This window comes from Alexandromys fortis, unplaced genomic scaffold, assembly GCF_014885135.2.
Source record: "Alexandromys fortis isolate MF-2015 unplaced genomic scaffold, M_Fortis_MF-2015_v1.1 scaffold_71, whole genome shotgun sequence".
In the NCBI taxonomy this organism is placed as follows: Eukaryota; Metazoa; Chordata; class Mammalia; order Rodentia; family Cricetidae; genus Alexandromys; species Alexandromys fortis.
Window position 1 is genome coordinate 2179069 of NW_026067954.1, and position 20939 is coordinate 2200007.

Genomic DNA, 20939 nt, shown 5'->3' on the forward strand with positions numbered 1-20939 from the left:
TAAGGACACACGGAAAATCATAAGCAGATGTAACATCCCAGAGGACTTGGGTTTCCTCATCTTTCCCAACATCAAATCTGTGCACACGGCACCTGCAGTGCCGTCCACTTCATACAACTCGACGTACTTTTCATTGCACACCCCATACAGAGGCTGGACATGGCAGGGGTTTTTTAAATTTAGTTTTAAGTTAGTGTACGAAGAAATGAGTCCCATGACTACATCTTCATACCCTGTGTGACATTATACTTTATTCTAAGCCCTCCCCCCCCCCAGGCCCTTTCCTGTGCTTGCTGCCCGCTCCCCTTGGCAGCTCCCAGATAACCGTCCCTTCTGCTCTCCTATCCCACCACCCCATTATCTTCTGTTTCTCCCTCCCCTCACTTCTCAAGATCTCCTTTCTGCCGTGATCTGCACTTCATACACGTAATTTCAACCTAGGTTCCACATATGAGATCAGATATATCGTTCTGACTTTGGCTTTATGCACTTGCTGTGAGTCCCAGCTTTATCCCCATCCCTACAGGCAGTAGACTTTGAAAATACATAAGCTTTATTCAAATAAATTTTTGTTTCCGTAGGAAGCAAGACCAGAAAATGGACATTAAAGACATTACACATGAAATGTCAAGACTATTCGCTATACCCTACTGCCATTCCGTCCCGAGCCTGCAGAAGCCTCAGGTTAGGACATAGCGGGTGAGTCCTCCTCCTCGAACCTCTGATAGTCTCTGGCAATGCCGCAAGATGTTCAGGATCGCGTATAGCCTCTTGTCGGTTTTCAAATTCGTGAAGTCCTTTAGGTCAGCTTCCACGAAGAAATAACGACCTGGAAAGAGAAACACCAGGTTCTAACTTCCACGAGTCCCATTCTCACAGACGTTTGTATAGAAGCACCTTGTGAACGGCTGAGTCCTTCTTACTGACCCTATCCAAATAAAAACAGCGGAAAAGGGCATTCCTGCTAAAACAATGCCCCAGCGACTGAAGCAAACTGACATTGCTGGGGAGCCCTGCGGTCAAGGGCAGGGCTGGTGTGTCTTAACAGCTCACTTCAGAGACATTCTGCAGAGATGGTAAACAGAAAGGAACCCACAGCAAGTCCATCCTTTAACTAGAAAACCTTGAATGAGCTGAGGACTCTTTGTCTAGTCTGGTTGGGTCAAGAGGACTAAAGAGGACTAAAGCTAAGAGCTGTCCAGCACACAGTGACGAGTCAGCATGGCTGGGGACCAACAGCTCTCTAGCTGCACCATTTCCTAGAATTCCAGGCTTGTCCTCCTCCAAACATGCCCTCCCTCATAGATCCCACTTTACCTTTTGTGTCCTTCGTTTCTTCATTAATAAATCTTTGGTAGTGATTTCTCTTCACGGAAGTCATAGATGCTTTTGGTTGATGCATAATCTTGTATTTACTAACCACTGCCTTATTAATTTCTTTAATAACATCATTAATTTGACAATATGTCAAACGGGATTTCATGTACCTGGTTTTCAAAAAAAAGTATATGATTATTCTTTTTTATATTTTATATTTCTATTTTCTTTATCATATATTTAAATATTTACTCCTACTACTTTTTTAAACAATAAAATAAGGTAAAACAAAAACTTAGCACATTGGAATTGGATAGAAACAGAAGGAAAAGAAAAGGCACAAGAATAAGAGATCTAGGGGCTGGAGAGGTGGCTCAACGGTTAAGAACACTGACTGTTCTTCCAGAGGTCCTGAGTTCAATTCCCAGCAACCACATGGTGGCTCAAAAAACCATCTGTAATGAGATCTGGTGCCCTCTTCTGGCCTGCAGGCATACAGGGAGGCAGACTGTTGTATACATAATAAATAAAATCATTTAAAAAAAAAAAGTGTTTAAAAAAAAAAAAAGAATAAGAGATCTACTCGTTCGCACACTCAGGGATCCCATAAAACACTAAACTGGACAATTTATACACAGAGGACCTGGTGCAACCCATGCAGGCCCTGTGTGTGCTGCCTCAGTTTGTGAGTTCAAACGTGCGTCAGCATGCTGATTTAGAGGCCTTGATTCCTTGGTGTCTTCCATCCCCTCTGGCTCTCACACTCTTTCTACCTCCTCTTCAGTAGGGTTCCCTGAGCCCCCAGGAGAGGGCTGAGTGTTCCCATGTATGCAGTTATTCTTTAGAAATTGTCACTCACGCTTTTCCTTTGAGATGGTAATGTAATTACATTTCTCCCTCCCCCATGATAGTACTCCTGCAAACAGTGAATGGTCCTAAAATGCTGGACTTTCTGCTAGAAAAGCGGCAGGCACCAAACCACAAAGTAACACAATGGTGTAGTGGCACATGCCCTTAACCTCAGTGCTTAGGAGGAGAGGCGGTAGATCTCCGTGAGTTCAAGGCCAGCTTGGTCTATATAATGTGTTCTAAACCAGCCAGGGCTACATACATAGTAAGACCCTGTCACAAGCAAACACTTCCTGGCCTTTCTGTTTCAACATTACATGTCACAATTCATGCAATCAAGCTTTATGACTTAAACAATCATGTATGTTGATTAATAGTCGTGAACATTAGAACTTATGCTCAGTACTTACGCAGGAACACCACTGAATTCATCAGTCGTTACAAACTGCATTTCCTTAATTGCTCTCTGTTCTTTGGGAGGCTTCTTTGCCGGGACAGGTTCCTCAGCGCTGACTGGCTCTGTAGGATCCGGATCAGCTCTGTTAGTCCTACAGAGCAGAGATGAACATACACAGGTAATTGTTAGAATCAAGCCGCACACAACACTTTTTTTAAATCTGGAGGGGGGGGACTACAAATGTGTGACATACCCTGGTTTAATAATTTCATAACCAGGGCTGGAGAGATGGCTCAGAGGTTAGGAGCATTGCCTGCTCTTCCAAAGGTCCTGAGTTCAATTCCCAGCAACCACATGGTGGCTCACAACCATCTGTAATGAGGTCTGCTGCCCTCTTCTGGCCTTCAGGCATACACGCAGAAAGAATATTGTATACATAATAAATAAATAAATATTAAAAAAAAATAATTTCATAACCAATGTTTTCTTCCTAACCCTACCCCTTGGTTATGAAGATCTTAATTACGGGAGGAATTTTGAAATTTAAATTCCTAAATCTTCAGAGTATGACTGTTTTTATTTATATACTCAAGACATGTCGTGCACAGAATATACACACCAGTAGTCCCGTTTGCTTCTCAGAGTCAGCATACGTAAAGCTGCGCTATCTCCAAACAGCTTCTCTCCCACTTCCCTAGCTGTGCACCGGGAAGCAGCAGCATCTTCCGTCCATCCCAGTGTCTTCTGTTAGTACTACTGCTAGTCACTACCCACTGCAGCCTCGTTCTGGTAAATGGAGTCTAGAAATAGGCTGGGGTCAACTGCCAAGATGGAAGAGACAGCTGCTCCCACAATGGCCGAAATGTTCCAAGAAAGACACCAGATCAGAAATCTGTAGATCCAACACAGAAACAAGAAAAGGAATGCCCCAGAAAGACAACAGCAGGGGACCAGACCCAGAGCGTAGCAAGCATGACTGGTTGCTGTGGGCTGTCCATAAAATCTGAAATACTACCTTAGCTGTGTAGTAGAATTATGGTAGGAATTACAATAAATCCAACAGTGATGGCGCATTCTTTGGTGAATGCTAACATGACCTCCACCGTTGAACTGGCTGACTTGTCCCTGTACCTGACTCTTTCCTCGACTTTTTCCTCCTGATCATGTGCTAAGAATGTGTCGATGACTCCTGCAGGCCCAGCTCACCATATCCACTGAAAACATCTGCAACCTTTCAAAACTGCTTTGACCTGACCTGGATAGCAGAAGCTGGGCTACAGCTCTGTTGTGCCGGCCACATTTCTCTGGATAGCCAATGTCCAGTCCACTCTACATCCCCGACAAATAACCACGAGGCCTCTTTTCCCTAATGTTCACTCATGACTTTCCCAGGCAGTCTTCTCTTCTTGCAGGGAAATCCTAAGCATTTTCAAGGCTAGAACAGCCATTACCTCTACAGAGGGAGGGTCTGCATCAGAAGTGTTTTGCGGTATTGGTAATACACTGTTCTGAATTTAGCTCGTACATACATGGAAACCGACTATTCTTCAATTTTTACATATACTACTATAAGCACTTTTCTATATATGATACACTTCAAAAATTAAATTAGCCATGGAATGTTTGTTTTTTGCTTTTTTTTTTTAGTTTTTCGAGACAGGATTCCTCTGTAGCTTTGGAGCCTGTCCTGGCACTAGGTCTTGTAGACGCCATGGGATGTTTGTATGCACTGACAGCACCTTTTAGAAACACAATTTTGGTGTCAGGCTTGGAGAGATGGGGATCGGGCATGACACAGAAACTCTTACATACAAAGACAAAAAAACGATAGAGGATCTTATTCAGAGCCAGGCAATAGGAACAAGGAAGAAAAGACACAAAAACCCAAGACATACTGGACGGCTGGGAGCTAAGAGAACAGAAACAGTGAAGACAGCAGGCTCTGCTGAGGCCAAAAAAGCAAAGGGTTGGATACATGGGTAACAAAAGAATCACTGAGTTCAGCCTTGGATGCGCAAAGTTTGAGAGAGAGCAGATTTCCAGCAGGCCACCAGAACAGCAGAACTAGACATCAAGAGCAGACCCGGATGTTTCAGAGCACTGACAGCTGGAGTCAGGCAAGCACACAGGAGCCACCACTTATGGGAGGGAGGAGGGGAAGGAGGCAGCCACAGCTGAGGATGCACAGGGCAGCAGGGACACAGCACCTAGACACAGGCTGGGTGAGTGAGGAACAGACACGAAGCTGAGGACCAACTTGTCTCCCCGCAACCTTCAAGACCAGGGCAGTGGCAGCTAAAAGCCAGGCACGAGGGCCTCTGGGAAAATCAGTGTAAAGCTGATGGCTTCACCAGGTGTTTTTCAGGATTCCCTGAGCTTAGCTTACCCTAAAGGCAGAGGTTTCTGGTTCACAAGGGTCAATGGAGATACTACACAGAGGTCAAAACCTTGGTGATGTCCAGAGACCTTCACTGTCCACCTGGTAGAGGCGAGACTGGTGTCTGGTGGAAGGAGATAGTGATGCTGCCAATCACCTTACTCTCACAGCAAAGAACGTTCTGGTCAAAGCTTAAAAGTCTAAGAATGGGGGAGGGAGGTGGAAGAGTGTACAAGGGAGCCTTGCCTTGGGAAAGGGGCCATTTTCCTCAGAGGTGCAGAATGAGGGAACTGGAGGAGACAGGGGAAGTATGGTTTCTATTGCCAGAGACAAGAAACTGAATGAACACTGACAAAATATTCAAGTACGTGGCAGAAAAAGACTGAGGCATTTGTTTCCACGAATACCTCAAGAGAGCAAGAGTCAGAATATACTTACAAGTTCTCGGCGGCTGTCACCTGAGGCAGATAGGAAGGAATGTGTTCTCTGAGATGCTCCACAGCTTTGAAATCGCCTTCAAGAGAGTCACAGAGCTCCTAAGTGTTAAAAACACCTGTGAACAAGACTTCCTCCTCTACGTGTGTGATGTGTGTACAGTCAGAAGACTGTGATACTCAGTCCTGGTAAGGGCTGAAGACACAGAATGCAATGAGAAAGCACAAATCCAGCAACTCAGATGAACAACAAAATAACAATGATGAGCTTAAGGGCCGGGTGTAGCTAGTGCACTTGCCTACCCAGTACGAGGCCCTGGGCTGGATCCCAACACAGGTAAGAAAGGGGGGTGGGAGAGGGGAGACCTGTAACTTTAACCTTGGGAAGCAACCAAGAAATAGATGAAATATTGATGTTTCTGAACCTAGCAAATTGCTCTTACTGAGTTAGCACATGTTCCCAGTGCTGCCTAGGAAACAGCACCAGAGGGACCAAGGTCAACCCAGATGGGGGGCGTTCATATGCTTTTAGTTTCTGAGTTTTAAGTTTAGGGTTTTTATTTGGTGTGAGTGTTTCAGTGTGTATGTGTAAGTGTGTGTATAGTATGTAAGAATATATATATACACACACTGTACACACACACACACATATAGTATACACTCGGCATGTTCCTGGACAGGTGGACACTGATAGACCAACACTGTTTTCCATTTTGAGTCTATGGCATTTTCTTTCCAAGAACTAATTATGCTCACGGCCACGTTTTTACTTTCGACTGGGGATTAGCATAAGTATGCCCATGCCTAGAGCTGACGCGTCTTCTCAGACCGTGAAGCTGCAGGCTCACCCTCCCTGGGCACTACAGTGGGGCCAGCACGAAGCCCTGAGGGCACCGGCTCTTTTCCTCATCAGGACAGCACCAAGCACTCTGCACGGCTGAAGTCAGCGAGAAGTCTCACTTACAGCAAGCTTTCCTTTAATGAGCAGACCTTGTACTTTATAGAAACAAACATCGGAAAGCAGCTAAAAACCAGTCTCCCTTTATCCTTTAAATGAGGATGCTGAGAACTCAAGAGGTGAAGTGGTTTTCCAGCGTGGCAGAGTACCAAGGTAAGGACCTTTCTCTCTCAGGGCAGGTCTTCTCCGCTCAGCATTCTAGTAGGGCATCATCTGTCTACATTAAACCCACCTACAAATATTCTTCAGAAACTTTCCTTTTAGTAAGTTTATGCTATTGGCCATAAAGAAAGAGTTGCTACTCTGAAACCCCTTTATACTGAGAACACAAATGTTACTTTATAGACTAATTTACAAAGCCAAGAACTTTACAAACAAAGGATCCTTAAAAATGATCTGGTCAGGCGGAGGTGGTGCACATCTTTAATCCCAGCACTCAAGAGGCAGACAAGCAGATCTCTGTGAGTTCGAGGACAGCCTGCAGCCTGGTCTACAAAGCTATAGGGAAACCCTGTCTCAAACAAACAAACAAACAAAACCAAAAACAACAACAAACAAAAAAACTGGTGATTAAGTAATTTGTATCTATGCTTTCTGCTTTCCAGTTAGGAAGGCATTACCTTAAGTGACCTGTTGGTTTGTTCTTGATACTGAATTTCCAATTCAAATTTATTTAGAAGTTCATTTATTGTAATGATCTCATCTCCTACTTTACTTAAGGTGGTCTTCAAGGCAGGTTCTTGGCCTGTTATAAAGAAAGAAAAATGGAAAACAAAGTGTATATAAAACCAAAACAGGCAAGTACCAAGTAAACTTGGGATCAACAGCTATGCTTTAGAAAAACATTTGCATTGGGAAGGATAAGTTCTTCATCCTGAGACCTGTCTCCATAGATAACTTTTTTTTTTGGGGGGGGGGGGGGGTCAAGACAGGGTTTCTCTGTGTTGCTTTGGAGCCTGTCCTGGAACTAGTTCTTGTAGACCAGGCTGGCCTCAAACTCACAGAGATCCGCCCTCTGCCTCCCAACTGCTGGGATTAAAGGCGTGCGCCACCACCGCCCAGCTCTTCATAGATGTAACTTTAAACCTCCTCTGTCTTGTTTTGTTGTTAAATGACAGGTTCTTGCTATGCGGTAACCCAGTCTGGCCTCGAATTTAAATCCTCCTGCCTCAGCTTGTACAATGCAGGTCTTACAGGTGTATACCACCAGACCTTGTTTAACTTTCATTTCAAAGCAGTAAGGAAGAGGAGGACGAGAGAGGCAAGTACAACATGCTTCCTGCTACTTTTATTTCTGGCAAATCGGCTAAATATAACATAAACATCTGGAAATAATGAACACCTGTATATAAGCATTCACGAGGGAGAGGTCATTCTTCTTGGGCTGACATTAGGTGGGACTCACAGACACCAAGTAGGGTGTGTGAGCAGAGGAGACAATAATCCCAGTCATTAGAGAGGAGGCTTTTGGTCTCAATGACCGCCCATCCTTGACCTTACTATGGATAAGAGCCAATGACTTTGAGACCTCAAACCACAGGTGTTAGAAATGAAATATCTCAAGTGAGGCTGTTACCCTGCTTCAGAGGACATATGATTAATGTGTAACCCGAAAAACTTAAAAGTGACAGGGAGATGAACTCATGTGATACTGCCTTTTCAATGTGTTTATTTATATAAAGGGGCAGAGTCTCCGGGAATTTGTAATATAAGTTTGGAATTCATATTCACACCATCCCCAGGACTCAAAACCTTCAATCAGAGATAGAAACAAAAAAAAAAAAAAACACAGACTGGGTGCCTGGGAGAAACAAAGACAAGACATTTTTATAAACAGGTGTTTACACTTCTCTCTGGACTCGGATTTGAAAGGGATTGGAAAACCTGAAGTTCCTTCTTCCCTACAATTCGGAAGTGATGTAGAATAAGCAAGATTACTCAGCAGGTAACGTAATCTACTGCCAAGCCTAACTAACAACCTGGTTTTGATCACAGAGGAAGCAGAAAAGCAACTCCTGCAAACAAAGACAAAATGTTATTTTAAGGGTAACTTTAAAAGCTGTAAGGCCAGTCTGGTATGGGATTGGGCACTCTTTTACTCCCCGCACTCAGGAGGCAAAACGGAGGCAGAGGCAGGAGGATGACTGTGAATTCAAGGCCAGCCTGGTCTACAGAGTTCCAGGACTGCATAGAGAGACACTATCACAAAATAAAAAAAAATAAAAAAAAAGAAGGAATTTTTATATGTGCTTCAAACGACCAGACAAGGAAACACAAAGAAGTGAGAAACATTACCATCCATATCTATAGATTGTGTGGAGACAAAGGGAACTAGTGGATGCTCCTGGCCTGAAGTCCAAGAGAGCAACAACTGTTACGGGGGTTGCTGCAAAGACAACTACATGAGAAGACAAGGAAGACTTAACATTGCATCTGGGAATTAGCAAAACTCTTGTCAAACGCCAACTACTAATCTCTGTGAGGACCAGCGCCATTCTAGCTTTGCAAGGCAGACACTATCTGGCACTCAATTCATAACCACCAAAACGAGTTAATTTCAGGGTTTTTTGTTTTTTTGAGACGAGGCCTCACTACACAGCCTTGGCTGTCCTGAAATTCGGCAAGTAGACAAGGTTGGCCTTGAACTCAGCCTGCCTCCGCCTCCCAAGGGCTGTGATTGACCACCTGGGTCTGATAAGTTAATGTTAAAAGGGTACTGATGTTTGCACCAAGAATAATTTTAGAAAGATGAACTAACTGGCTGGATACAGTATCTGTCCTGACCACCACTATCTCAAAGGAAAAAAATTAGACATTTACACTTTAGTAACACAAGCAGCTCAGCAAGTTCATACTTGTTAGGTATCTGGTAAGCTATGGCAGTCAGTGGGAGGAGCTACTAGACTTTATTAAACAGGCGGTGGAAACAAATATTCTTCTCATTTACTAATGACAATGGTCTAGCAGACTCCCCTACTCCTGCCAGACTTTGGTGGGGTTGCTTGAATCCAACTTTATAGACCCCCAAATTATGTTTATCCAATCATAATCCAGCCCTCATAAAGAGAACCTAACGAAAGCTAACCATTAAAAATCCAATTTCTTTCTTTTCTTTTTGAGCAATGTTTCACTACGTAGTTCTGGCTGTCCTGAAGCTCACTCAGTAGACCAAGCTGGCCTCAAATTCACAGAGGTCACCTGCACTTGTCTCTGACTCCCAAGTGTTGGAATCAAAGGTGTGTGCTGCAATGACGACCAATTTTTTTTTTTCAATAAACGTGGAAAAGAGGTTATACGGGTGGAAAGGCATACAGTGGGAATTCAGACTGAGAACCATCATTCCCCCTCCCCGGGGTGTTCAGAAGATAGATGTCTTGGGCATCTTCTGAGTCTTGGTCTCCTTGAGTATAAAATGTGAGGACTTGCTATGTTGAGTTCAGATGTTTTTGATTTAACTTTCTATAGAATGTGAACCATGAACCACAAAATAAACTGGTTCCTTTGTTAGATGTTCTCAAATAAGTACTGAAAACACCAAATATCTAGGAGGGATATTCAACAGAATTTCATTATTTCAAAGAAAAGTAAAACCTTAAACTATACACATCACAAACTACAGCAAAAGCTCCACAGTTTTTCCAGAAGACAGAGCACAAATTTGGTTTGTTGGTTTGTTTTGTTTTTGTCTCTCTCGGGGTAGTAGGTAGGTCCTTTCAGCTCTAGAACCAAAGATGCTTCAGATCTTATTATTGGACCTATATTTAAGGAAAACGTTAGTAAAGTTAAATATTCCCCATTACTTAACATCGCCTCTGCATTATTTGAAACAATGACACTGGAGCGATTTGAAAAATCACTATTGGAAATCTAAAATTACCTTACTAGGAGACACTCATGAGAGGACAATAATCAAGATGCACTGTGTGTTCCCCAAAGCAGTGAGTTGATTTTGCTTACCGAGATTTCTTATCGACAGAATTTTCTTAATATTGTCAATCTTCTCATTAACGTAAGAGCATAGCTGTTCTAGATCTGAGGCCATCCTCCAAGCAGCTGAATAAAACATACAGAAACGCTTTTTAAAAGAAAGTTATGTAAAGCCAAATTTCCGTTCACTTTCAAAGCCTAAAAATAGTAAACAACATTGCTTTGAAAGAACACAATTTGAGGGCTTTTTTTTTTCTCAATTCTACAAACATTCAGCGTCTAACAAACACACAACGGTAACATGTCTTGAAGGCTCCTGCTGGTTATCTAGACACATTAAACCAGAGCTGCCATCATTTTCGGGGAGGCGAGGTCTCATATTTTGGGTGTAAGATGGAGCGAAAAGTCCTTGTAAGGATAGGTAAAAAGATGCCGGTCTGCGCAGGCATTTCCAGTCTTTGGACATCACGACATGACATCGTCAAGTTTATGTTGGAGAACCGTGCAAGGCAGTTACCAAGCACAAAATCGTAAAAGAGATCTCATAACGTATACGATTTTGCGCAGATCCCGGATGGCCGAGCCTGGCTGGAAACCGAAGTCGGAGAAGCGGGAAGCCTTCTCTCTGCGCCGCCCGGTACCCCCACCTGCTAAGCGATGCCTCCGGCGGCTTCGGGGACAGGGACCTCGCGGGATCTGGGAGCAAAGACGCTTCGCTGCGGCTGGGGCGTGAATGCACCGGACTACTGCCAAAACGCCGAACACTAAACGTTGCTTACAGAACTAAAATTCAAACTGCCCGGCAGCCTTGGCGCCCCGCAAGCGCGCAAGCGCGTTCCTCAACTGCGCAGACTCTGTTGGCAAACGAGTTTCCGCCCAACACCTCAGTGTCTGGGCGGGGCCTGGAGGCGGGATCAAGAGGCGGAGCCCGGGCGAGGTCGGGGAAGGAGGAGGGGCCCGGAGGCGGAGCTGGGATTGGATTGGCTCACTTCTAGCGCGGAAAGGTCCCTTTTTGAGCCCCGGCGCTCACAGGTGAATTTATTCATCACCCTCCACGACAGCACCGCCAGCTGCCTAGCGCTTGCTATAGAATGAGTAACTCAGTGGGTCTCGGAAATCTGCGGCAGAGTTCGTTAAGGGACGCTTCTACAAACAGCAGTGACCGTACGGAAATTCTGAGTTCAGGCACTTAGAGCATGTTTTTAAAATACTCCCGTACGATTCCAAAAAGCAGCCAGATTGGTGAACTTCAAGATTCTCCCTTTATGGGGATTAGCTACTCTATAAAGGGGAATACAAACGCCATTTTAAAAATTGCAAACGTTTATGATATGAAAGTGAAAAGGATTGAGGCGCGGGTGGGGAGAGAGAGAGAAGGCTCAATGAAAACCCAGTAAGCATACATGAAACGGCATAAGGAAATGTGCTACTTCATATTTTAAAAGTTTCATCTTCCCTGCTGAGAAAAGGGAGAAAGCGTTCCAGGGCCGGGATACTAGCGCCACAGTCATCAAATGCCCAAGTTCTTGACAGCCTTGCAAGACAACCTTGCCTGTCGTCAAGCCTTTTCCCAAGCAATGGGAAAGAGGGTAAGAGACTCGCCTCAAGCACCTTTAAGGTATTTTCCTGGAAGCTGCAGCTTGAAGAAAGGATCGGGGATCTTGAAAACAGCGATGACAATTATTAAATTTGAGGAGCAGGAATAAAAAAAAAAGAAAAACAGATCCTAAGGGACATGTGAATATACTATCCAACAGACAAACTTGTACGATGTGGGAGTCAGGAGAACAGGGACATCAGGCTGGCTGGACAGTCACCCAAAGTTACTCTGTAATGTTGGGGCATGCAACTCTGGCCTACAAGCCTAGCATATCTGACAGATATTCCTGTGAAGCAGAGAGAACAGCAGCCCAGAAGGGGGTAAACAAGTGGGTTTTATAGTGTCTCTAATAACTTAAGGGCAGGTTCCTCCTCTCAGGAGATTTTTCCTGTCTTGGGTAGATCAGGGTCCCTGAGCTGAGCCTGCTGGGTCTCTTCCTGACCCAGCCAAGCCAGGTTATGGGTAGTAGATATCCTTTGGCCTGTGACAGAATTCCCTTTAAGGAGGAATGAGGAAACATCAGTTATCGAATAAATAAGATCCCTGAGACCTAGGGTGTCCTGGGAAGTTTTATGATAACTTGACACAAGGTGTAGTCATCTGAAAGAAGGGAACTTAATTGAGAAAATGCCTCTCTAAGACCCAGCTGCACAGCATTGTTGAGGATATTCAGTCACACCATGAACTCTGATTTTGCATGTGTTAATTAAATAAAACTAACATTGGGTCAGGAGGCTGAGTTAGTAACTAGTTGGCAGAAAGTAATCGTAGAGCATCAGAGGGCATCCATGAGATAAACACAGGAAGTAGTAGGGAAGGATTGGTAGAGGCATGACTTTTTTGTTCGGCAGATCAGAAGGACACTTTCTTTTGGAGACACCAGCAAGAAAATAGAGTTAGTTAGTTACTACTCAAACTCTTGAAAGATTGTTGTAATAGGAGCGGCGGGGCTGCGTCCCCAGCACCCCGGCCGCCTGCTAGCTTATGCCCGAAATAACAACACACAAACTGTATTCATTTAAACACTGCTTGGCCCATTTCTATCTAGCCTCTTCTAGGCTAATTCTCACATATTAATTTAGCCCATTTCTAATCATCTGTGTGCACTTACGGGGAATATTCTAGCCTACGTCCATCCTGGGTCAGAGCTTCATCGCGTGTCTGCTTCCAAGAGCAGAGGATGGCGTCTCTGCTCCAAAGAGCAGAGCTGTCGAGTCTCTGAGCTCACTTCCTCTTCCTCCCAGCATCCTGTTCTGTTTTCTCCTCCCACCTATGTTTTAACCTATCAGGGCCAAGCAGTTTCTTTTTTACTTAACCAATGAAATCAACAGATTGATATATGACACTCCCACATCATATGATAAGCGAGAAGGAGAGTCTCTAATAGTTTCATAGCTAGTTCAAAATTAAAATTAACTAGCCGGTAAGAGTCGAATTTCAGAGGACCTGAATTTGCCCAACAACCAACGTAGTCCAGATCTGATGGGAAGTTATAGTTTTCCTCTAGTTTTATCTAGTTCCAAATGTTTAACAGAAAAGATACAGAGGAGCTGGGGACACAGTTCAGTTGGTAGGCTGCTTGTCTGGAATGTGAAGCCAAAACCGTTCTCAGTACCCCAGCACATGCTTCTTATTCTAGAACTCCGGGGGTGTAACAAGCCCCCAACCTTAGTACAACTGACACCAAGGCAAAAGCACCATTCAGGCCTTGGAACCCAGCTTGCCTATGGTAGGCAATACTTACCAAAACAGAAACAAAGGCAAAGTGAGTGGTTCCAGGATGTGGCTGGCAAAGTCCGTGAATGGACTAACCTTGCTTTTGGCCTCTGTAGTTGTGCTTCTTGCTATCTGGGTGTGATGGTGCATGACTTTAATCCCAGCACCTGAGAGACAACGGCAGGTGGTTATTTTTGAGTTCGAGGCCAGCCGGGTCTACACAGCGAGTTGAAGAACTGCCAGTATTAGATAGACCCTGTCTCAAAAGTAAGTAAAATAAAATAAAAATAAAATAAAAAGGATATTTTCCTTCAGATCTGAATGAAAAACATGAGGGAAAACGGGTAAAAGGTGGATAAACAACTGGGCAGCTACGACAGGACTCTTATTTCTTCTGTGGAGGTCTGGGTGGAGCCCTGGCATTCCATTGATAAACATCGAAGGGTAAAATGATTGGATGGAGGAATGAATGAGACAGATCTAGGCAGTGATAGGATCATCCAGTCTGCGGCAGCAGGCGTGTACGGAAGTCAACGATCAAGATGGCCACGCCCTTTGGCAGGCGTGATCCGGAAGCTACCGCCTGTTGCCTAGGAACGCGCGGAGTCCGCCTGCGGAGGCACAAATAGCTGACGACGTGTGCGTCGCAAAAACGAAGCAAGCGCGGCCATATTGCCCTCTGGCGGCCACCGTACGGACTCGACTGACAAGGTGGCGGCGCGCTCGGAGGCGCCGCATTCTAGGCGCAGCCATCGCTCCCGGAACGTACGGTGGCCGAGACCTTACGGACTCGATGGTTAAGATGGCGGCGCCTGGGCGACAGCGGCGGATCTAGGTGCGCGACCCTATTTGTTCCCTGCTCAGCGGTCGTCCCGGGCGTGAGGAACCAGAGTGCGGTGCCGCGGAGGCGGGCCCGGGAGCGGAAGTGGTTGTGGGCGCCTCTGCCACCGCCGCGGACGCTGTCCGGGGGCTCGCTCGGATCCGCGGGTCGCTGCCCGGGGTCCGGAGCGGGTACGCCGGGAGCGCAGAGATGGTGAGTCCCCGGTCGGGACGCGGATCCCAGGCGGAGGTCGCTGGGGGTGGCGGCGGCTGCCTGGTGGCAGGCGCCCGGGGCTGCTGGGGAGCTGTGTGCCGAGTCTGGGGGCCAACGGGCGAAGGTGTGCCGTGGGGTTTGGGACGAAGCGGCTGCGGGTTCCGGGATGAGATGAACCGTTGTGGGGGGTCCATAGTTGAACTTGAGCAGAGACTCCTCCAGATGGCAGCTTTGTGGGAAACCTTCTCGTGAGGTTCCTTGGCCAGAGAGATAAGCACTTGGCCATGAGTATTTCTCTGGAGAACCGTCAGGCGGGGGTGGGGTCCAGGAGCTAAGTTGTAGCGACTTGTGGGAAGCCTGTTTGGGGCGACGGCAGAATAAATTAAGTGGTACCCGGATAGAACTCTCGAAGGGGACAATGTGATAAGTGTCTGTGATGAACGGTGAGAGTGACAGACAGGATGCTGCTCGTCAGCGGGGTGCGCGATGGGAGGGCTGGAGCAGAGTGCTGGAGAGAACTAAGCAAAGTCGTGAGGCCCAGGGTTGAGTGATGAGGGGTGGGCGAGCTATGAGGGGAAGCCGCGAGGGGAAGGAAGACCAAAGACCCGGTGTGGGAATTTGTGGGGAGCCGTGGTGGAGTTGTAAGGGGGGGGGGATTAAGGAGTCATCGTTGGGGGGTGGGTCTCACAGGAAGGAGATGGTTCCGACCTGGAGCCCCCAGATGCTGGGGAGGACAGCAAGTCTGAGAATGGGGAGAACGCTCCCATCTACTGCATCTGCCGCAAACCGGACATCAACTGCTTCATGATGTGAGCGAGGGAGCGGCGGGTGGGCCGATGCCCGGCAGGGTTGGGGGACACTGAGGAAGCACACCCCTCACGTCTCTACCACTTGCTCCGTTACATGCAGTGGCTGTGATAACTGCAATGAGTGGTTCCATGGGGACTGCATCCGGATCACTGAGAAGATGGCCAAGGCCATCCGCGAATGGTACTGTCGGGATTGCCGAGGTGAGGCCTGGGCGTGGGCAGGGGAGGCATGTAGGTTCCAAGAGATGAAGAAGAGCCAGAACGGGAGGGATCGTGGGTAGGCATGGTGTCCTCTGGGGACAGTGGTTGCGTTGCTCTCTAGTGGATTGGAATGCCAGCTCCAATGCGAGCAATAATGGAGGATCCTAAAGGAAGGGGCAGCTCTCTCCTATAGCATGAGCCAGACAAGTAGGTGGGGTGGGAGCAGAGAAGAAAGAGGTTCTGGGATCCTTCAGATCCCTCCTGCAAAGCCACTTTGATCTCACTCTTTGCCACACAGAGAAGGACCCGAAGTTGGAGATTCGTTATCGGCACAAAAAGTCCCGGGAGCGGGATGGCAGTGAGCGGGACGGCAGTGAGCCCCGGGATGAGGGAGGAGGGCGCAAGAGGCCTGCTTCAGATCCAGACCTGCAGCGCCGGGCAGGGTCAGGGACAGGGGTTGGGACCATGCTTGCTCGGGGCTCTGCTTCGCCCCACAAATCTTCTCCACAGCCCTTGGTGGCCACACCTAGCCAGGTAAGTGGCTGCAGTGGTTGGGGTGGGTGAAGCTCTCCTTTGGGCCCCGTTCCGGGTCCTGATCTCTACCCTGGGCATTGTCTCCTAGCATCACCAGCAGCAGCAGCAGATCAAACGGTCAGCCCGAATGTGTGGTGACTGTGAGGCATGCCGGCGCACCGAGGACTGTGGCCACTGCGACTTCTGCCGTGACATGAAGAAGTTTGGGGGCCCCAACAAGATCCGGCAGAAGTGCCGGCTTCGTCAGTGTCAGCTGCGGGCACGGGTGAGCATGGACAGAGCTGGGCAGGATGCTGTGGGAGAGCGTGGCTGGGAGGCCCAAGTAGGGCTGCATTAGCTACAAATGAGCAAGTGTAGGTGGGATGGAGCCTGATTGTGTCCAGACGAGTGGGAGGGGCCCAGCATGTTCAGGTGGATGACAGATGACCTAAGTAGCTGACAGGCCCGTATATTTTTAGGTGGTCAGGCATGGCAGGGCACAACAGGTAGGCCTGAGCGTATCTTTGTGGTGAGGGGAGGGCTAAAACTGCATTTGGTGAGACCAGGCCAGGATGAATAGCTGGGGCTAGGACAGGGTGACCCTCCATTTTCCTGGGGCTGACCTAGGCCTTCCTCCTGCGCACAGGAATCGTACAAGTACTTCCCTTCCTCGGTGAGTCCAGCCCCCCAGGGCGGGGCAGGGCATGCGGGCAGGGCGGTCAGGGCCAGTCCTGAGATTCTGCCCCGCAGCTCTCGCCGGTGACGCCCTCAGAGGCCCTGCCAAGGCCCCGCCGGCCACCACCCACTCAACAGCAGCCGCAGCCGTCGCAGAAGCTGGGGCGCATCCGTGAAGATGAGGGGACAGTGTTGTCATCGGTGGTTAAGGAGCTACCAGAGGCTACAGCCACACCGGAGCCCCTTTCAGATGAGGACCTGGCACTGGACCCTGATCTCTACCAGGACTTCTGCGCGGGGGCCTTTGATGACCACGGCCTAGTGAGTAGCAGCAGCGTCCTGTTGTGGGGGAGGAAGTGGAAAGAGGAGGCAGAGGGCACACAAGGCTGCTTGGGGAAATGGGTGGTGGTGTCATGAGTTGGTCAGGTGGTCAGAGCACGCCCTGCTTGCAGCCCTGGATGAGTGACACAGAAGAGTCCCCCTTCATGGACCCTGCCCTGAGGAAACGGGCAGTCAAAGTGAAGCACGTGAAACGTCGCGAGAAGAAGTCTGAAAAGAAGGTGATGGAGAGGGTAAACCGGGTGTGCACGGGAGAAGATGGGGCAGGGAGGGAGCCGGGGAAAGAGCCAGAAAGCTGGAGTACAGCGGCAGACAAGGCCTGAGGCTGACCTCCGAAGCACCTTGACATGACACGTCTTGCCTCTTAGAAGGAGGAGAGATATAAACGGCATCGACAGAAGCAGAAGCATAAAGACAAATGGAAACACCCAGAAAGGGCTGATGCCAAGGACCCTACATCACTACCGCAGTGCCTGGGGCCTGGCTGTGTGCGTGCTGCCCAGCCTAGTTCCAAGTATTGTTCAGATGACTGTGGCATGAAGCTGGCAGCCAAGTGAGTCTTTCCTGGGCCCTGAAGGGAGTCAGGAAGTGAAGAGTAGGCATGACCAGAGATTTCTGTCCCAAATATCTACAGTTCAGTCAAACCCCCATCTGGTCACGTTAACCTGCTACTCAGTCCCCATCGGCCTCTCCCCTACCATTCAGTCTCTCGTTCCTTGCACCTCTGTGTTGTCTGTTTGTTTGTTCGCTGTCCCATCACCCCACTTACTGCTTTTGGTGCTTCTCTGCCTGTACTTCATTGCCTCCTGTAGCCGCATCTATGAGATCCTCCCCCAGCGCATCCAGCAGTGGCAGCAAAGCCCCTGCATTGCCGAAGAGCATGGCAAGAAGCTTCTTGAACGCATCCGCCGTGAGCAGCAGAGTGCCCGCACCCGTCTCCAGGAGATGGAGCGCAGGTTCCACGAGCTTGAGGCCATCATTCTTCGAGCTAAGCAGCAGGCTGTGCGTGAGGACGAGGAGGTAAAGAACGTACAGCTTGGCAGGACGCGGGACCTTGTCCTGCCTGGCCTCATCATTCCTCTCGTCCCTTACAGAACAACGAGAATGATAGCGACGACACAGACCTGCAGATCTTCTGCGTCTCCTGTGGGCATCCCATCAACCCACGTGTTGCCTTGCGCCACATGGAGCGTTGCTATGCCAAGGTCAGGGAGTGGATGGTATGGGGGTGTTCGTGGGCCTACACGGCCCATAGATTTGTTGCCTGGGTGGTATCTTGAGAAGACACCCAAAGTCCTTTTATTTGGGCTCATCTTTCCAGTATGAAAGCCAGACGTCCTTTGGGTCCATGTACCCCACACGCATTGAAGGGTGAGTAAGGGTACCATGTGGAGTTAAGGGTAGTTACGGCTGGGGTTAGAAATGGGATAATGCGTGGAATTGGGGCTGGAAATGGGTATGGGCCTTTGAAGTGGTTAAGGAGTTACTCACGGCTACCTTCCTGTTAACCTCTGCCAGGGCTACCCGACTCTTCTGTGATGTCTACAATCCCCAGAGCAAAACGTACTGTAAGCGGCTCCAGGTGCTATGTCCTGAGCACTCACGGGACCCCAAAGTAAGGTTTTCCTTCAATTACCTGCGTCCTACCCTGCCCTGCCATGCCCTACCTTGTGTCTCACAGCCGTTTGTTCTTTTTTCCTGTCAGCTTCTATTTCCTCCCTTTCTTGTCAATCATCTCCAGTTCCTCCCCTTTTGCCTCCTTTTCACTCTCCAGATTCTCCATCCCTCCTCTCACGTCTGCCCTTGGTGTCCCTGCAGGTGCCAGCTGATGAGGTCTGTGGGTGTCCACTTGTACGTGATGTCTTTGAGCTCACAGGTGACTTCTGCCGCCTGCCCAAGCGCCAATGCAATCGCCATTATTGCTGGGAGAAGCTTCGGCGTGCAGAAGTGGACTTGGAGCGTGTTCGGGTGGTAGGTTTTCATACTGGGTGTGACCTCAGTCGGCCTGGGCTCCAGGGGCTGCTTCTCAAGCTTCCTTCCACTTCCTTGGCAGTGGTACAAGCTGGACGAGCTGTTTGAGCAGGAACGGAATGTTCGCACAGCCATGACGAACCGAGCAGGATTACTTGCCTTGATGCTGCACCAAACAATCCAACATGACCCACTCACTACCGACCTTCGATCTAGTGCTGATCGCTGAGTTTCACCAGCCCGGAGCCCGTCAACCCTGCCTTCCAATTAGGGGAGTGGCCCTGCATCGCCAGCTTTCTGTTCCTCCATTCATCTGTTATTCCACCACTCCTTAGTTTTGTCCTGTGCCCATCTCTTTCCAGCTTCCATTTGCCCTTATTAAAGGGCCTCTGATGTCCCTTGTCTGTCTGTCCCTCTCCATATTCAGTGCTGGGGTGAGACCGTAGTTTACTCACCTTTGCCTATTCCCATCCCCTAAACAAACCGGTTTTGTTAATAAAATTTTGAACAACCAACAGGGATATCTCTTGATAGTCTCCATTCTTCTATTTTCAGTTGTGGTCCCGACCCCTGGACGAGATAGAGGTGGCATAACTGTACTCAGGAGGGACCTGGAAATGTGCGGGCTGGGATATTCAGTGGACTCACCGTGTGCTCCCTTAGACTGTACTCAGGCCTGTATCATGGTATAGTGGTATCCTTTCAGCTCTAAATGTGAGCGTGTGTGTGTGTGTGTGTGTGTGTGTGTGTGTGTGTGTGTGTGTGTGTGTATGTGTGTGTGTATGGATGGACCTGAACATGTGTGTGTGTGTGAGAGACAGATAGACCCGGACCACCTTTGGGCCAGGACATACTGTCTTTAGACCAGAGATCATGCACTCAGGTCGCCTTCTCTCAAAGACTAGGGGGATGTGTCTTCACCAAGAGCCCTACCCAATCTGTACTGCCCAAAAGAGACACAGAAGATGCCATTCAACAAGAGTCCTTTATTTGTAGGCATTTGTAACATGCTCATACCAAAAAGACTTTTCAACCCCAGAAAGAAATGGGATCCGGCTTACAAAGCCTGAACTACAGTTACAATATACCAGGGACAGGCCATGGCAGAAGTTTCAACAGTTTCTGTTAAAAGATTCAAATGCTTTAGTTGATTAAAACAATGGACTCCCTAAAAGTACAGGCATGGCTAAATTAGAATGTTCTAAGCCGGATGTGGTTAGCTGGAGAAGGGAGTCAACTAAAGTAAAATGTTCCCTAAGTTAGCTATGGGGACAATTGGTTTTGGTGGCATCCACTGGTTAATGGAGGAGCAAAGCTCCTCCATTATATTCTATAACATATAATCAGAGGCTCCAGGTGGACCCATCTCCCCTGAAATAGTTAAGGAGCTGTTGTACCCAAAGGAAGGAAACTATGCTGGATAGTTTTATCATTGCGACCAAAGTCCAGTTCCCCAAAATATCACCACAAGATTGAATCTGATTCAAAAGCTTAGAGCCTTTATTAACTCGGGTCAACAGCAGCAGCAGAGCAGGAGAGACCCAAGTGCTGCATGGAAGGGGGTTTTGGCATTGGCTGCCTCCCCCCAATGGGTTGAGGGGACTGCCTACTTCTGATTGGTTCCTCCTATAAGGTGGAGGAGCCCTTGATAACAAGGTCAGAGAGAGGTCATGCCTCTAGACTAGATGGTACTACTCTCCTGCTCAGGGATTGGTTAGTTTCCTGTCAAGGACAGAGGTGGCTCTGATTTCAGGGCCAAACTGTGTTTCTTTGATCATTTTTATCTTTTATGCTCTAATTTTAGAGCCAGGACGAATTTAACA

At 47.9% G+C, this 20939-nt stretch overlaps 2 protein-coding genes across 5 annotated transcripts; one reads left to right on the forward strand and one right to left on the reverse strand.

Moving 5' to 3' along the window:
- Positions 1–532: 532 nt before the first annotated feature.
- Ska1 (spindle and kinetochore associated complex subunit 1) lies at positions 533–14058 on the reverse strand. Of its 3 annotated transcripts, none has more exons than XM_050151737.1 (7): positions 13604–14058; positions 10290–10385; positions 6953–7077; positions 5379–5476; positions 2577–2714; positions 1318–1487; positions 533–829 (listed from the first exon to the last, which is right to left on the reverse strand). In XM_050151737.1, the coding sequence occupies exons 2-7, from the start codon at positions 10372–10374 to the stop codon at positions 681–683; spliced, it is 765 nt and encodes a 254-aa protein (XP_050007694.1). In that variant the 5' UTR covers positions 10375–10385; positions 13604–14058; the 3' UTR covers positions 533–680. The 3 variants fall into 3 exon arrangements, with proteins under 3 accessions (XP_050007694.1, XP_050007695.1, XP_050007693.1); XM_050151738.1 differs by lacking the exon at positions 13604–14058 and adding an exon at positions 12971–13066; XM_050151736.1 differs by lacking the exon at positions 13604–14058 and adding an exon at positions 10907–11090.
- A 206-nt stretch (positions 14059–14264) lies between these two features.
- LOC126507367 (CXXC-type zinc finger protein 1) lies at positions 14265–19637 on the forward strand. 2 transcript variants are annotated; one of them, XM_050151707.1, is made up of 15 exons: positions 14265–14608; positions 15299–15417; positions 15518–15618; positions 15917–16152; positions 16241–16417; positions 16778–16804; positions 16882–17127; positions 17259–17378; positions 17514–17698; positions 17958–18165; positions 18240–18350; positions 18467–18516; positions 18664–18760; positions 18964–19116; positions 19199–19637. In XM_050151707.1, the coding sequence occupies exons 1-15, from the start codon at positions 14606–14608 to the stop codon at positions 19343–19345; spliced, it is 1980 nt and encodes a 659-aa protein (XP_050007664.1). In that variant the 5' UTR covers positions 14265–14605; the 3' UTR covers positions 19346–19637. The 2 variants fall into 2 exon arrangements, with proteins under 2 accessions (XP_050007664.1, XP_050007665.1); XM_050151708.1 differs by having other exon boundaries at positions 17259–17366.
- The last annotated feature ends 1302 nt before the right edge of the window (positions 19638–20939 follow it).